The sequence below is a fragment of the Ranitomeya imitator genome, chromosome 1 (assembly GCF_032444005.1).
Source record: "Ranitomeya imitator isolate aRanImi1 chromosome 1, aRanImi1.pri, whole genome shotgun sequence".
Taxonomy (NCBI): domain Eukaryota; kingdom Metazoa; phylum Chordata; class Amphibia; order Anura; family Dendrobatidae; genus Ranitomeya; species Ranitomeya imitator.
The window spans coordinates 1,048,318,606-1,048,336,833 of NC_091282.1; the positions used below are offsets into that span (position 1 = coordinate 1,048,318,606).

An 18,228-nucleotide genomic window follows, 5' to 3' on the forward strand; every position below is an offset into this window, starting at 1 on the left:
CACGGATCGCTATCGTTATCGTTCAAAAGTTGCTCAGTGTGACGGTACCTTAACTCTCTGGTTCATGTCTTTTTTATATTTAATCCTTAATAAAAATATTTTTTACATTTTATACTCTTATGAGTGGTGTTTCATGTAGCGTAAATGTACGCATAATTTTAGTGAATAACAATGAGATGATGCTTCTCTTCTCCAATCACAGAACTATGTTGTGGTCTATCCATGTCTGTTTAAACAAAAATAAGTTGTTATGGCCAGTTGGCTTTTTTGGGTTTTTCTGATCTGAGGGTGGAACACAGGCTAATGTGAATACAATAGCCTACAGATGACCTCCAGTGATCTCTTATAGTCAATGTAATAGTTTGACACTTTTTAGTTATGTATGAGAAAATCACATTTACCGTAGTTAATAATTGTGCACTTCGGAAAGTAAGCATGTAGTGATTTATGTAGCATTGTGTAAAAACTGATAAGCTGTGCATTGGGAATGTAAATGTTTGCCTAATGATGTATATATTCTATTGACAAATAGCCACAAACATTTTTTCAGTGTTGATGTGCAGAAATGGATTTTAACCTCTCCATGAACTTTTACCTTGACAAAAACTTAATATAACATGGCTGAACTTTAAGTGAACTTTCCTGTGAACTTTTTAAAAGTTCTCTTGAGCGGATGGTGAAAACTTAGATCACTGACATATTTCAGACTCCAGTGCTTTGACACGTACAGCAGAAGCAGATTGGAAGTAATGTCTATTTATTTGCCGTTCATTATTTTTGTTAATTGAAGTTATCTGTACTGTACATTCTTCTTCTGGATACTGTATGAACTGAAATTGAACTTTTCAGGCAATATTTGTCATCTGTTTTATTTATCCTAAATTTCCACCAAAGATGAAATCTTCTGCTCTACAGCACTAAGTTCCATATAGGAAGGGAGACAGAGTTCTGCAACTATGCATCAAATGCACCCAGGTTATTGCGTGCAGGTAATTGTTTCCTTCTGATGCTCTGTCTTCTGTGCTTTGTACCGTCCATGCCAGAAGTACAAGACAACTGCCTGAATTAAACAGTTTACGATGAACAGAACACATCCCTGACAACTATCAGATTTATAATCCACATTTTCCCTTTTTTGCCATTTTAGATGCCAGGTGAACCATGCCCTTAGGGTATCTTTCAAGTTCCTATATGTATGTGACCGAATGTGCTAACTTTCTACATACAGTTAGGGCCAGAAATATTTGGACAGTGACACAAGTTTTGTTATTTTAGCTGTTTACAAAAACATGTTCAGAAATACAATTATATATATAATATGTGCTGAAAGTGCACACTCCCAGCTGCAATATGATAGTTTCCACATCCAAATCGGAGAAAGGGTTTAGGAATCATAGCTCTGTAATGCATAGCGTCCTCTTTTTCAAGGGACCAAAAGTAATTGGACAATGGACTCTAAGGGCTGCAATTAACTCTAAAGGCGTCTCCCTCGTTAACCTGTAATCAATGAAGTAGTTAAAAGGTCAGGGGTGGATTCCAGGTGTGTGGTTTTACATTTGGAAGCTGTTGCTGTGAGCAGACAACATGCGGTCAAAGGAACTCTCAATTGAGGTGAAGCAGAACATCCTGAGGCTGAAAAAAAAGAAAAAAATCCATCAGAGAGATAGCAGACATGCTTGGAGTTGCAAAATCAACAGTTGGGTACATTCTGAGAAAAAAGGAATTGACTGGTGAGCTTGGGAACTCAAAAAGGCCTGGGCGTCCACGGATGACAACAGTGGTGGATGATCGCCGCATACTTAATTTGGTGAAGAAGAACCCGTTCACAACATCAACTGAAGTCCAGAACACTCTCAGTGAAGTAGGTGTATCTGTCTCTAAGTCAACAGTAAAGAGAAGACTCCATGACAGTAAATACAAAGGGTTCACATCTAGATGCAAACCATTCATCAATACCAAAAATAGACAGGCCAGAGTTAAATTTGCAGAAAAACACCTCAAGAAGCCAGCTCAGTTCTGGAAAAGTATTCTATGGACAGATGAGACAAAGATCAACCTGTACCAGAATGATGGGAAGAAAAAAGTTTGGAGAAGAAAGGGAACGGCACATGATCCAAGGCACACCACATCCTCTGTAAAACATGGTGGAGGCAACGTGATGGCATGGGCATGCATGGCTTTCAATGGCACTGGGTCACTTGTGTTTATTGATGACATAAGAGCAGACAAGAGTAGCCGGATGAATTCTGAAGTGTACCGGGATATACTTTCAGTCCAGATTCAGCCAAATGCTGCAAAGTTGATTGGACGGCGCTTCATAGTACAGATGGACAATGACCCCAAGCATACAGCCAAAGCTACCCAGGAGTTCATGAGTGCCAAAAAGTGGAACATTCTGCAATGGCCAAGTCAATCTCCAGATCTAAACCCAATTGAGCATGCATTTCACTTGCTCAAATCCAGACTTAAGACGGAAAGACCCACAAACAAGCAAGACCTGAAGGCTGCGGCTGTAAAGGCCTGGCAAAGCATTAAGAAGGAGGAAACCCAGCGTTTGGTGATGTCCATGGGTTCCAGACTTAAGGCAGTGATTGCCTCCAAAGGATTTGCAACAAAATATTGAAAATAAAAATATTTTGTTTGGGTTATGTTTATTTGTCCAATTACTTTTGACCTCCTAAAATGTGGAGTGTTTGTAAAGAAATGTGTACAATTCCTACATTTTCTATCAGATATTTTTGTTCAACCCTTCAAATTAAACGTTACAATCTGCACTTGAATTCTGTTGTAGAGGTTTCATTTCAAATCCAATGTGGTGGCATGCAGAGCCCAACTCGCGAAAATTGTGTCACTGTCCAAATATTTCTGGCCCTAACTGTACCTGGCATAACTATTTTTTTTTTAACTTTGTGGTTCAATAGAAGTTTAGTGAATACCAATAGCCATGTACAATTAAAAAAATTAATAGCTTTCAATGTTGAAATTGGTGCACAGATGAAACTCTGTAGGGAATATCCACAGTTCAAATCCTAATATACCAGATTTTATTTTTTTAATAAACCAGAGAAATGTAACATGCAATAGCAATATAATTAACATTATATGAATCCAACAAAATGCAAAAAAAATTAACTCAAATTAAACGACAGAGAGCAGACATGGACAAGGGAAGGGTAAGTCTAGAAGGGATCATGTAGAGGATCTAACTTCTGACAGTGGACGCTAAAGAGCATGCCGCATGTGGATTAAAATTAGAGGAGAATAACCCATGGATGGACCTATAAAGAGAGGTGTCCCAATGGAACCATTTCTTCGCGACTTTATTCCTTTCTTCTTGAACGTGGGTCATGGCAATTTCTGAGATCCACTCTTCCAGAGATGGGGCAACTGATGATTTCCAGTGACATGGAATAATCATTTTAGCAGCTTGGAGTAATTGTCTCGAGCATTTTTTTTTTTTTTTTCAGGACCCGACATAGGGAGCATAAATAATAGTGGCTTTAGGCTTTTTGGGAGCTGCCACTCCGGTAACTTCTAAAATCACCTTAAGTACTCCCTCCAAAACTTGTCAGCTTGTTATACTTGTCATCAGATTCATGCTTCCTGAAGCACAGACCGCATGAACCAGATACTGGGTGTGTGATTACAGCCTTGTATGTTTTACTCTCATAGGCTGTAGCATTTTAGAGTACTTTGAAAATCTGGTAGGGAACCAGTCAAGAGCTAGTGTCAGGTAGTTTCCAGCTTGTGATGGTGAACATCTGATGCATTCAATTTCAGAAGGCCCGACTGGTGGAGGGCTGCAGTAACATAACATAGTAACATAGTTAGTAAGGCCGAAAAAAGACATTTGTCCATCCAGTTCAGCCTATATTCCATCATAATAAATCCCCAGATCTACGTCCTTCTACAGAACCTAATAATTGTATGATACAATATTGTTCTGCTCCAGGAAGACATCCAGGCCTCTCTTGAACCCCTCGACTGAGTTCGCCATCACCACCTCCTCAGGCAAGCAATTCCAGATTCTCACTGCCCTAACAGTAAAGAATCCTCTTCTATGTTGGTGGAAAAACCGTCTCTCCTCCAGACGCAAAGAATGCCCCCTTGTGCAGTGATAGTTGACTTTGTGGAACTTTCTCCCATCTCCCTACTGCATCTCTGGAGCTCAGCCACAGTGATCTTGGGGTTCGTCTTTACCTCTCTCACCAAGGCTCTTTTCCCACAATTGCCCAGTTTGGCTGGACAGCCAGGTCTAAGAAGACTTCTGGTGGTCCCAAACTTCTTCCATTTAATGATTGAGACCACTGTGCTCTTAGGAATCTTGAGTAGTGCAGAAATTCTTTTGTAACCTTAGCCAGATCTGTGCCTTGCCACAATTCTGTCTCTGAGGTCTTTGCACCAGTTCCTTTGACCTCATGATTCTCATTTGTTCTGACATGCACTGTGAGCTGTGAGGTCTTATATAGACAGGTGTTTGCCTTTCCAAATCAAGTCCTATCAGTTTAATTAAACACAGCTGGACTCCGGTGAAGGAGTAGAACCATCTCAAGGAGGATCACAAGGAAATGGACAATATGTGACTTAAATATGAGTGTCGGAGCAAAAGGTCTGAATACTTATGATCATGTGATATTTGTTTTTCTTTTTAAATAAATATGCAAAAAAAATACAATATTTCTGTTTTTTCAGTCAAGATGGGGTGCAGAGTGTTGATTCATGTGAAAAAATGAACTTTTTTGAATTTACCAAATGGCTGCAATGAAACAAAAAGTGAAAAATTTAGAGGGGTCTGAATACTTTCCTTTAGGGCGTAATACTGGGCATCTCTTACAAGCACAAAACACATCTGTTTTTGAGATTGATGTATGTAAGTCGGCAAGAATAACCTGAAAGTGGATAAAAGGGTCGATGAAATAATTTCTTTAAATAACCTTAAAAAACACTTTGACGAAGGGATCCTTCTTTTAGGACTTTAAGAGCGGCTACGAATTCTTCAGTTGTCCTTAAATTCCAAGGTATTTGCCTGCACAATAGAGGTTGGGGTCAAGTTATTCTCATAAAAAAGTGGCTATTAGAGAAAAGTGGCTTACCTTTATATATTAAATTTCAAAAACCCTTCAAAAATGTTTGAAGCAGCATTGGTTGGGCATTTAGTTGGAGAGTGTAAGCTGTTATCCAGTCTGATATAGCTGATAGAACTTCCTCTGATCAGATGTTTGAAGATGGTTCAGTGTTCATACTAGCACCAGAGCCTCTGCAATATCAAATTGCAGGTTAGTTAATCTGCCTATGCAGTACTTTTCACAATTGGGAAGCAAGGCGTTGAAATGTTGTAAAAGGTACATAGAGGGGTAGAGGGGTGCAGACAATAAATTCCTTACTGATTTAAAGGGTACCTGTCACCAGGAATAACACTGATAACCTGCAGATATGGGGTTAATCTGCAGCTAAACTGGGCAGCACTGTGGCTCAGGGGATAGCACTTCAGCCTTGCAGCGCTGGGCTCCGGGGTTCAAATCCCACCAAGGACAACATCTGCAAGGAGTTTGTATGTTCTCCCCGTGTTTGCGTGGGTTTCCTCCGGCACTGCGGTTTCCTCCTACATTCCAAGGATAGGGAATTTAGATTGTGAGCCCCATCGGGGACAGCGATGATAATGTGTGCAAACTGTAAAGCGCTGCGGAATATGTTAGCGCTATATAAAAATAAAGATTATTATTATTGTTATGATGCTGTCCGGCACCTGCACACAGGTGAATGCTGCAAAGAGAAAATGATCTTTACTCTCCCTGCCAGCATTCGGTATTCAGTCATAGGGACAGGTATGGTGCTGAGTATACAGAGCGGCCGCTGTAGCTGCGCCCCTGACACTGGCGTTACTTTGCGGCTGGCTGTCATTCAGGGCTGGGGTATGGTTACAGTTGTCGCCCTGTATACTCAGAGCGGTGACTGAACCAGCGCCGCCCCTACCCCATGACTGAATACCAAATGCTTGCAGGGAGAATAAAGATCATTTTATCCCTGCTGCATTCAGCTATGTGCAGCATAATAACACTGTTAAACTGCAAATTAACCCCATATCTGCAGGATAACTGTTATTCCTCTTGACAGATTCCCTTTAATATGGGATTTTATTCTAGGACTACGCCATCAAGCTGTTTAACTAACGAGTGGTGGGTAGGTAAGGATAGAAGGCTTCAAGGAGTCGTCAGCCAAGTACATTGATTTATTCACAGTATCCCTTACATAATTTGTATCTGATATTAAGATTTCTGATCTCAAATGTTGGCCAACAAATCTTACAAGTTTGATTTCTGCCATGAGATTATCTAAGTGTGACCTTCTGTTGAATATATAGAGGGATCCCAAGGAAAAGAAAATCCTCATCTCTAGGAGCAGTTTGTTTTTTAAAAGCAAGCTGCTTTATCCACTATTCGTAGGTGCAGTGAGAATTCTCTGCTTCTGCTCCTGGTGTTTGCAGTGCTGATGTCACATCTGCTGTCCTAAGCGGCTCGTCCCGTCTGCTTAGTCAGAGCTCACTCGCTGCTGCGCTATTGACTCACAATTCTTATGAACATAAATTGGCCCTGATTGATAATAAATTTGAAAAATACTCTAGAAAATGGTCCGGATGGATTGAATTGTTCTCTCAAACTTAATAAAGTTATGTTTTTATGTATACAACACTGTGATTGTTCACAAGGACTTGCAGGTCCTTCTTGTTCCCTTCTTTTCCCTTTTATCCTTTTACCCTTTCCTTCCCCTCCTTCCCCTTTTAGAAATGTTTAAAATGTTCAATAAAAAGATTGAAAAAGTAACAGACGTCTGGTACAGTGCGGGAGATTTAGCGCTGGACCCAGGGCAACGTGAGTAAAGCCATGTTTTTTTCGTTGTTTTTTAGAACATCTGCGCCTTAGGACATGTGTTTTTTTTTAAACTGGAAAACTCCATTTAAGTTTTTAGAATCTCTTTCCAGTACCATGAGATGTAAATATACCTTATACACATTTCAAGGTCTTTTATGTAAAGAGTGCGCTAAATGATAAGTATACAGTTATCCCCATAGAATAGGAGTGTGGTCTGATCAAGATGTCACAAGACTGTAAAATAAAAGGCACGTCTGAAATTCTTTTGATTTTCATTGGACTTTTCAGACCATTGTCATTGAAGGAGCCAAACTGAGCTTAGGCATGGTCTTTTAAGAGCAAATTGAGAACAAGGAAAGGCCAGGACATATGGCAGCTAGAATACATAAAACTAAATAGCAAAAATATATTTGGGGTACCCCAGACAAAAAGTAACCTATCCAGTCTGTAAAGCATGGCTATATTTCATGTGGAAGACGAAACATTCAAACCTTCCTACCGAGCCCACCATTTGATTTGTCAAACCTTGTTCAGTAGTAAAATCCTATTATGAATACCACCAATGTAAAGGGAATTGAATAGGAGGAATGCAGAGGGGGAGGGGGGTGGCTGTGTAATTAGTTTGTGTGTCTGGGATACAAGAATCTTAGGGTTAAGGTACTGTCACACTAGACGATATCGCTAGCGATCCGTGACGTTGCAGCGTCCTCGCTAGCGGTATCGTCCAGTGTGACAGGCAGCAGCGATCAGGCCCCTGCTGGGAGATCGCTGGTCGGGGAAGAAAGTCCAGAACTTTATTTCGTCGCTGGACTCCCCGTAGACATCGCTGAATCGGCGTGTGTGACACCGATTCAGCGATGTCTTTGCTGGTAACCAGGGTAAACATCGGGTAACTAAGCGCAGGGCCGCGCTTAGTAACCCGATGTTTACCCTGGTTACCATCCTAAAAGTAAAAAAACAAACACTACATACTTACCTACCGCTGTCTGTCCTCCAGCGCTGTGCTCTGCTCTCCTCCTGCTCTGGCTGTGAGCGTCGGTCAGCCGGAAAGCAGAGCGGTGACGTCACCGCTCTGCTTTCTGGCTGCCCGGCGCTCACAGCCAGACCAGAGAAGCAGAGCGCCGAGGACAGACAGCGGAAGGTAAGTATGTAGCGTTTGTTTTTTTACTTTTTAGGATGGTAACCAGGGTAAACATCGGGTTACTAAGCGCGGCCCTGCGCTTAGTTACCCGATGTTTACCCTGGTTACCGGGGACCTCGGGATCGTTGGTCGCTGGAGAGCTGTCTGTGTGACAGCTCTCCAGCGACCAAACAGCGACGCTGCAGCGATCCGGATCGTTGTCGGTATCGCTGCAGCGTCGCTATGTGTGACGGTACCTTTAGACCCCTAGAGCAGTGCGATAGCCAATAATTAAAAATTTACTTAAAGGAAAACCATCCCTGAAGCGAGAGTTCTGCCTCTTCGTTTGAGATGCGTAGCATAGCTGGGAACCACAGAGTTAAATCCCACCACTGCAATGTTTGATTAGTAGCACAAATTGTCTCTTCCGAGAGGAAGAGGACTAGAACTCTAGTGCCACCTATTGGAAATAGCACATGCATGGTTTCCCTAAGGCCGGGTGCTCACGATCAGGAACTAGCAGCTCTTTGTACGTTCACTGCGTCCAATGCGCTGCCTTCTGTTAAATGCAGGTGGATCCGCATGTGTTCACTGAACCGTCCAATACATTCTATTGATGTATTTTCTCTCAAAGACTTGAGTCTCCTCATGAGAAATTGACATGCTGCGGTCAGAGAAGACACATCAGTCTCCGTGGATGATCCGCAGGTATCTCTGGACGCAAAGTGGATATAGGATTTATTGAAATCTCATCCACGTCTGGCTACTTCGGGTTTGACGCTGCATAAATACCCAGCGTCCAAACCAAAGCAACTCCGGATCGTGGGCCCGTACCCTAAGAGGCAGGAAGTATATTCATTGTGTGGCAGTCTCCTGAGGGAGTGTCCATCCACTGGATGGAGCAGAAGTGAAGGTGTTCTCCATCTGCTGGGTGAAGCAGAAGCGAGTGTGTTCCTTGGTGAATGCACAGATGGTGGGCACCAGACTGGTGTCTAAGAGCTGAAGAGAGGCCAGAATCCACCTCTCTGAGGAGAGTCTGCACAGACCGTGTGCGAGAAAACCACAAGTATCATTGGTTGCTATGGACAATTGTTGTTTGGTGTGACCGAGCTGGGGAAAGCTCATCCATGTATGAGTAACCAGGGTCTATTTTGTTTTTAGTTAGCGTTTAGACAAGGTTAGGGATATATGTTTATGATTTTGTTTTTGTGCCGTCCAATCTGTCTAAAGTACTAAAATCTGCATGTGTTTGGACCAAAGCTGCATTGTCTGTGTGAACGCTACCCACTTTTGGACTGGCACACAGGAGAATCCTCCGGTGGGCCACTGTGCAAGAGTGGGCCACCACCCTTTTATATGAGCAGTACTGGGCACTATATACGGTACTTGAATCAAAATATGTACAGACAAAGGCAGCATCTTGTTCATTTATCAATATACCAAGTTCATTTTTATAGAAATTTGTGATTGAGGATAATGTCACATTTGCATCTAGCTGAAAAGTGGGGTCCTGGAGTTTTGATGGACCCTTGGCACCACATTCTGGCACTGTGATCTAAGGCCTAATGCCTACAAGAGAAAGTGAATCCCTATACATGGTGGGCATTAAGTACTGATGTACTAGCATTTGTTTTGATTGCTCTCCTGGAGGTATAGGAGTTTAAAGGGACTCTGTCACCTGAATTTGGCGGGACTGGTTTTGGGTCATATGGGCGGAGTTTTCGGGTGTTTGATTCACCCTTTCCTTACCCGCTGGCTGCATGCTGGCTGCAATATTGGATTGAAGTTCATTCTCTGTCCTCCATAGTACACGCCTGTGCAAGGCAAGATTGCTTTGTGCAGGCATGTACTACAGAGGACAGATAATGAACTTCAATCCAATATTGCAGCCAGCATGCAGCCAGCTGGTAAGGAAAGGGTGAATCAAACACCCGAAAACTCCGCCCATATAACCCAAAACCAGTCCCGCCAAATTCAGGTGACAGAGTCCCTTAAAGGTATGCAAGGACTGATAATGTGATCGGGACACTTGAAGGAGTTTGAAATGGTCCAGGAAAGATGGAATATCTTTAAATTGTTGAAGGTTGATTACCTGCCATCTTTTCTTCCTATGTGTTTAAATGCAGTTTCCTTGGTGGGAGTCCCTAAGGCTCTACATAGCTGTTCTTTGCAGCATGCCAGGTCTGGTAGTATAGTCGGTTCAGTCATTAAAGTGAATCTGTCATCATCCATCTAAACTATTAATATGGCCATACAGGTTATGGATTGCTGAAAACAGTCCTACCTGTGCGTCTCACATCAGATGCCTTGCTGTTGAGAAATCAACTTTTATTAATTTACTAGCTGAAGAGCCCGGCGTTGCCTGAGCATAGTAAATATCTGTGATTAGTTATAGCACCTCACTTCTCTTATTTTCCCATCACGCCTCTTATTTTCCCAATCACATCTTTCATTTTCCCCCTTACATCTCTCATTTTCTCCCTCACATCTCTCATTTTCTCCCTCACTCCTCTCATTCCCCCCTAACACTTGTCATTTCGACCTCACATCTGTCATTTTCCGATCATAGTAACATAGTAACATAGTAACATAGTTAGTAAGGCCGAAAAAAGACATTTGTCCATCCAGTTCAGCCTATATTCCATCATAATAAATACCCAGATCTACGTCCTTCTACAGAACCTAATAATTGTATGATACAATATTGTTCTGCTCCAGGAAGACATCCAGGCCTCTCTTGAACCCCTCGACTGAGTTCGCCATCACCACCTCCTCAGGCAAGCAATTCCAGATTCTCACTGCCCTAACAGTAAAGAATCCTCTTCTATGTTGGTGGAAAAACCTTCTCTCCTCCAGACGCAAAGAATGCCCCCTTGTGCCCGTCACCTTCCTTGGTATAAACAGATCCTCAGCGAGATATTTGTATTGTCCCCTTATATACTTATACATGGTTATTAGATCGCCCCTCAGTCGTCTTTTTTCTAGACTAAATAATCCTAATTTCGCTAATCTATCTGGGTATTGTAGTTCTCCCATCCCCTTTATTAATTTTGTTGCCCTCCTTTGTACTCTCTCAAGTTCCATTATATCCTTCCTGAGCACCGGTGCCCAAAACTGGACACAGTACTCCATGTGCGGTCTAACTAGGGATTTGTACAGAGGCAGTATAATGCTCTCATCATGTGTATCCAGACCTCTTTTAATGCACCCCATGATCCTGTTTGCCTTGGCAGCTGCTGCCTGGCACTGGCTGCTCCAGGTAAGTTTATCATTAACTAGGATCCCCAAGTCCTTCTCCCTGTCAGATTTACCCAGTGGTTTCCCGTTCAGTGTGTAATGGTGATATTGATTCCCTCTTCCCATGTGTATAACCTTACATTTATCATTGTTAAACCTCATCTGCCACCTTTCAGCCCAAGTTTCCAACTTATCCAGATCCATCTGTAGCAGAATACTATCTTCTCTTGTATTAACTGCTTTACATAGTTTTGTATCATCTGCAAATATCGATATTTTACTGTGTAAACCTTTTACCAGATCATTAATGAATATGTTGAAGAGAACAGGTCCCAATACTGACCCCTGCGGTACCCCACTGGTCACAGCGACCCAGTTAGAGACTATACCATTTATAACCACCCTCTGCTTTCTATCACTAAGCCAGTTACTAACCCATTTACACACATGTTCCCCCAGACCAAGCATTCTCATTTTGTGTACCAACCTCTTGTGCGGCACGGTATCAAACGCTTTGGAAAAATCGAGATATACCACGTCCAATGACTCACCGTGGTCCAGCCTATAGCTTACCTCTTCATAAAAACTGATTAGATTGGTTTGACAGGAGCGATTTCTCATAAACCCATGCTGATATGGAGTTAAACAGTTATTCTCATTGAGATAATCCAGAATAACATCCCTCAGAAACCCTTCAAATATTTTACCAACAATAGAGGTTAGACTTACTGGCCTATAATTTCCAGGGTCACTTTTAGAGCCCTTTTTGAATATTGGCACCACATTTGCTATGCGCCAGTCCTGCGGAACAGACCCTGTCGCTATAGAGTCACTAAAAATAAGAAATAATGGTTTATCTATTACATTACTTAGTTCTCTTAGTACTCGTGGGTGTATGCCATCCGGACCCGGAGATTTATCTATTTTAATCTTATTTAGCCGGTTTCGCACCTCTTCTTGGGTTAGATTGGTGACCCTTAATATATGGTTTTCATTGTTTCTTGGGATTTCACCTAGCATTTCATTTTCCACCGTGAATACCGTGGAGAAGAAGGTGTTTAATATGTTAGATCACTCCACTATTTTCCCTCACTCCTCTCATTTTGCACTCACACCTTTTCATTTTCACCTCACACCTCTCATTTTGACCTCAGTATATACATGTTTGTCATCTCCCTTATATATAGTATACACCTGTATGTCATCTCCTGTATATAGTATATACCTGTATGTCATCTCCCCTGTATATAGTATATACCTGCTGTGTGTCATCTCCCCTGTATATAGTATATACCTGTATGTCATCTCCCCTGTATATAGTATATACCTGCTATGTGTCATCTCCCCTGTATATAGTATATACCTGTATGTCATCTCCTCCTATATATAGTATATACCTGTATGTCATCTCCTCCTGTATATAGTATATACCTGTAGGTCATCTGCTCCTGTATATAGTATATACATGTGTGTCATCTCCCCTGTATGTCATCTTCTATATATAGCATATACCTGTATGTCATCTCCTCTTGTATATAGTATATACCTGTAGGTCATCTGCTCCTGTATATAGTATATACCTGTGTGTCATCTCCTCCTGTATATAGTATATGCCTGTATGTCATCTCCTCCTGTATATAGTATGTACCTGTATGTCATCTCCTCCTCTATATAGTATATACCTGTGTGTCATCTGTCCTGTATATAGTATATACCTGTGTGTCATCTCCTCCTGTATTAGACCTCGTTCACACGTTATTTGCTCAGTTTTTTTACCTCAGTATTTGTAAACTAAATTGGCAGCCTGATAAATCCCCAGGCAACAGGAAGCCCTTCCCCCTGGCAGTATATATTAGCTCACACATACACATAATAGACAGGTCATGTGACTGACAGGTGCCGTATTTCCTATATGGTACATTTGTTGCTCTTGTAGTTTGTCTGCTTATTAATCAGATTTTTATTTTTGAAGGATAATACCAGACTTGTGTGTGATTTAGGGCGAGTTTCGTTTGTCAAGTTGTGTGTGTTGAGTTGCGTGTGGCGACATGCATGTAGCGACTTTTGTGAGATGAGTTTTGTGTGGCAACATGCGTGTAGCAACTTTTTGTGTGTCGAGTTGCATGTGACAGGTTAGTGTAGCAAGTTGTGTGCAGCAAGTTAAGCGCATGGCGAGTTTTATGTGTGGTGCCTTTTGAGTATTTGCAAGTTTTGTATGAGGCAACTTTTGCATGTGTTGCAACTTTTGTGCATGTGGCAATTTTTCCGCGAGTGCAAGTTTTGCATGTGGCGAGTTTTCCATGAGGTGAGTTTTGCACTTGTGGCGAGTTTTGCGTGAGCCTAGTTTTTGCATGTGGCGAGTTTTGCGCGTGGCGAGTTTTGAGCGGCGACTTTTGTGTTTTTGACTTTTATGTGGCGAGGTTGGTGTATGTGTGGTGAAATGTGTGCTGAGGGTTGTATGTGTTCAAGCACGTGGTAGTTTGTGGCGCATTTTGTGTGTGTGTTCATATCCCCGTGTGTGGTGAGTATCCCATGTCGGGGGCCCACCTTAGCAACTGTACGGTATATACTCTTTGGCGCCATCGCTCTCATTCTTTAAGTCCCCCTTCTTCACATCTGGCAGCTGTCAATTTGCCTCCAACACTTTTCCTTTCACTTTTCCCCATTATGTAGATAGGGGCAAAATTGTTGGTGAATTGGAAAGCGCGAGGTTAAAATTTTACCTCACAACATAGTCTATGACGCTCTCGGGGTCCAGACGTGTGACTGTGCAAAATTTTGTGGCTGTAGGTGCGACGCCTCCAACACTTTTCCTTTCACTTTTTCCCCTATTATGTAGATAGGGGAAAAATTGTTTGGTGAATTGGAACGCGCGGGGTTAAAATTTCGCCTCACAACGTAGCCTATGACGCTCTCGGGGTCCAGATGTGTGACTGTGCAAAATTTTGTGGCTGTGGCTGCGACGGTGCAGATGCCAATCCCGGACATACATACATACACACACACACACACACACACACACACACACACACACACACACACACACACACACACACACACACACACACACACACATTCAGCTTTATATATTAGATGTAAATGACATCTTCCAGGCTATGGGAAGGATGTTGCCTGCAAGATAGCTCTGCCTCCAGAGCTTATTTAACATGAAGCCACGGCTGCATGATTCGTGGCTCTTAGACAAGATACTCGGATAACACCCGAGCATGCTCGAGCAAGACCTTATTCGAGCACATTTGCTCATCATTAATAATGAATTTTGATTTGCAAATTGTAATTGTCCTTGACAGCCCTGTGACTATTGCAGGGAAGGAATGCAGGCTGTCATAAATGGTTGCTTACATGAATGCTAGGAAGCTCTGGAGAAAGGAACCATAGTGGGCAGTTTGGAGGATTTCTTTTTAGCTGATATTGAAAATATCATCTCAGTGCTTTTAAAACTTTTTTCGATTGATTAAACTTTCGTTTGTTTGTAATTTTTCTTCAGACTTAAGAAGGAATTAATGAATAAAAAACTTTGCGAAAAATTTTGCAGTTGTGTGAAACTTTCCACATTTGTCTTTTTCAGTAAAGATGGAGATAAGGGGATAAAACAGAGTAACACAATTTTTGACATGTAAATTAAATAACTAAACCTAAGTATACTTTGATCCAGCTCACTTTTAGCCTTTTACTTTTTTTGCAGATGCTGAAGCTGTCACTGTCCAAGGTGCCAGAGGAGAGCAACCTTCCTCGTTTTATAAGGTGTGTTGTTGATTTTTTTTCCTTAGTATGGATGATTGGCGTTAGATTGAATTAATCTGTTCGCACAATGTAGATGCATCTCTACAAGTTGCAGAGAGGTGCTTAGTTAGTGAGCCATGGAATTGTGGATTGTTTTTATGATGTGCATCCCTTTTGTTTGTTTGCTTCTTTAAATTCAGAAGGTCCATACTCGCGTTCTCTGTGTGCTTCTGTAAATGAGCATGCATATACATATTTCTGCAGTGAGACATGATGTTGCCCAGAGGATCGAGTTGCAAAATTAGAAGTTTAAGTGGAATCTGTCACCCCCTGGGACCCTTTTAAGCTATTACTATGGGCATACAGCTGATAGAATTGATAAAATAGCCCTACCTGTATGCCTCATAGCTGCTGTTTTTTGCTGAGAAATAGACTTTTAATTTTGTATGTTAATTCGTTCTTCCAGGCTCTGGGGTGTGTGGTACATGGAAGAACTAAAATTCTGCCTCCAGTGTTAATTTGCTTACCACCCCTCTCCCATGCGTGTCACAGTGCCACGTGATGTGCAGTTGTGGCGCCAGAATCCCGCTCCTGTGCCTTGCAATCCTGTGATTATACTTATCTTTTCCGCTCTGCTATGGATGTTGTCTTCATTGTTCTTCTGCGCAGGCCTCGGCGAGTCACTGCTGCTGAGGTAGCAGCGACTCGCCAGCACCTATGTAGAAGAAAGGTGAAGACACTGGTTTGGTTAACTTATACCCAAGTCTTTTGAAGACTTCTTCAGGAGTACAACACTTAAACGGAAAAGTATGATAAAGAGTATTAGCTGCATATCGCTAAAATAAGGAATCCTCACGTACACATCTCTCAAACTTCTATAACACTGAAGGTACAATTTTCTCTGCCAGTCTTTAGCTAACCTAATCATTAAAAGGCCCTCTTGAACCCAATGTACATTGACTATATAGTGCATTGTACATACACTACATATATATGTTCGGTGACACAAAAGAAAACTATGAATGGAAGCAAAATATGGTAAAAATATTGTTCCATATAAAAGTAAAAGTTTCTCTAATTTTGGTAAAATTCTAAATTTTCTTTAAAAATTGTAATAACTGTTCTGACTAGATTGTGATTGTATAAACTTTAATACCTGTAACCAGGTATGTGCAACATATCTTGATGGATATAGAGCTACAGCTGTATGTGCTGTCGGAGGACCAAGGTCCGCAGAAAAAGGAAGACGCACAGCAGAGAGCATTCTGAGACGGTAGTAGAACTAATGTCTTTTGCATATTTCTGAAAATGCTTATTCTACTTTTCCATTTTTATGTCAGGTATAATTCTACTCCACAACTTTTATTGGCTTTCTGCAAACATATTTTGGCCTTGGGATCGTATACTGCTGCCTCCTATTTAGATCTTGCTGTACCTGGATTGTGCTTTGCCTACGCAGGCCAGACAAGCAGACTTTCCTAAAAGGTTGATCTGTGATGATGATTGCTACTTTTCTGTTTCTTTCTTCTTTTTTTAGAACTCGAGAAATGTTTACGCAGCTTGGTTTGGAGGATTATAGTTCAGTGCATTTGCAGATCATTGGTGCTGAAGATGTGTATGGGCCAAACGCCAGAGGCAAGGAGGTAAGGATTTCCAGTTTGTGTGTGCATTCTGTAAATTACTTTGTTGGGGATAGTAAAATGTCTTCAATCCAAGATTAACAGGGCTTTATAAATGCCAGATTATCAAATGTTTAGGCATACTAGATTTTTCACTGTCAGGCATCATGTACAGCATTTTCTGCTCCCCAGTGAGTACTGCCAGGTGCTTCCATTTGAATAGCCAAAAAATATTATGCAGTTGTTCTCTCAATTTAGCCATTCACTTGAAAGAGGAAAACAGAGGCTATAAAGTGAATTCTTTAACTTTGTGTGACCTACCTACCGGTACTGTCCGTCTGTATACCTGGAAGAAATACTTTTTTTATGGAACTTTTACGGATATTAATACAGAATCACCTGAGGGCTTGCTCAATGAGGAGCAGAACCTAAGGCTACTTTCACACATCAGGTTTTCAGTGTTAGGCTAAATCCGGCTAATTTTCAAAAAAGCGGATCAGGCGAATGTTGCTGCCGGATCAGGTTTTTTTCCCATAGACTTGTATTAGTACTGGATTGCACTGGATGACATTGCGTTTCGTCCGGTTTTCGCCGGATCGGGCAAATCTGCCGCTTCCGGTTTCTTGAAAAACGTTGATAGCAACGTTTTTTGTCTCCGGCGAAAAAGCCTGAAGCGCTGGATCCGGCGCTTCCGGCTGTTTGCTAAAGGAAGCCTATGGGAGCCGGAAGGTGTCGGATCCGGAAAAAGGCTGATTCGGTGGCCTAATCCGGTTTTTTCAAACTGAGCATGCTCCAAATTTTTTTTTTTATCCAATAATTTAGATAGGCTAGCCGGATCCGTCAAAAACACGGATCCGTCGCATCAGTTTTTCACAATCGGCGCCAGATCCAGTTTTTCCAACATTCGCCGGATTTAGCCTGACACTGAAAACCTGATGTGTGAAAGTAGCCTAAACTATAAGGATCAAGCACCTTCATGAAGACAGCCAAAATGATGCTTAAATACAGTAGTTTGTGCTTCAATCATTTTGTCTGTAATTGGTGGAGTCTTAAAGAGAAATTGAGGTTTTTTTTAAAATAAGGTTAATGTTTAATTTTTTTATATACAGTACAGACCAAAAGTTTGGACACACCTTCTCATTTAAAGATTTTTCTGTATTTTCATGACTATGAAAATTGTAAATTCACACTGAAGGCATCAAAACTATGAATTAACACATGTGGAATTATATACTTAACAAAAAAGTGTGAAACAACTGAAAATATGTCTTATATTCTAGGTTCTTCAAAGTAGCCACATTTTGCTTTGATGACTGCTTTGCACACTATACAGGAAAGAAATATATCTTGGTACCGTGTTAGCCAGTGGATAGAAAAATAATAATTATTCTTGCACACTATAGGCATTCTCTTGATGAGCTTCAAGAGGTAGTCGCCGGGAATGGTCTTCCAACAATCTTGAAGGAGTTGCCAGAGATGCTTAGCACTTCTTGGTCCTTTTGACTTCACTCTGCGGTCCAGCTCACCCCAAACCATCTCAATTGGGTTCAGGTCTGGTGACTGTGGAGGCCAGATCATCTGGCGTAGCACCCCATCATTCTCCTTCTTGGTCAAATAGCCCTTACACAGCCTGGACGTG

At 41.6% G+C, this 18,228-nt stretch overlaps 1 protein-coding gene across 2 annotated transcripts in view; it reads left to right on the forward strand.

Annotated features, from left to right (window-relative positions):
• The window catches only part of LOC138656828 (uncharacterized), a 249,998-nt gene that overhangs the window by 154,220 nt on the left and 77,550 nt on the right, over positions 1-18,228 (forward strand). For both annotated transcript variants that reach the window (XR_011316976.1, XM_069744102.1), the window contains exons 11-13: positions 14,933-14,991; positions 16,137-16,243; positions 16,508-16,613. Coding sequence is in view for 1 of the 2 variants with exons in the window: in XM_069744102.1 (XP_069600203.1) it covers positions 14,933-14,991; positions 16,137-16,243; positions 16,508-16,613 (272 nt within the window). In the remaining variant the exon portion in view is untranslated. The remainder of the gene's footprint in view (positions 1-14,932; positions 14,992-16,136; positions 16,244-16,507; positions 16,614-18,228) is intronic.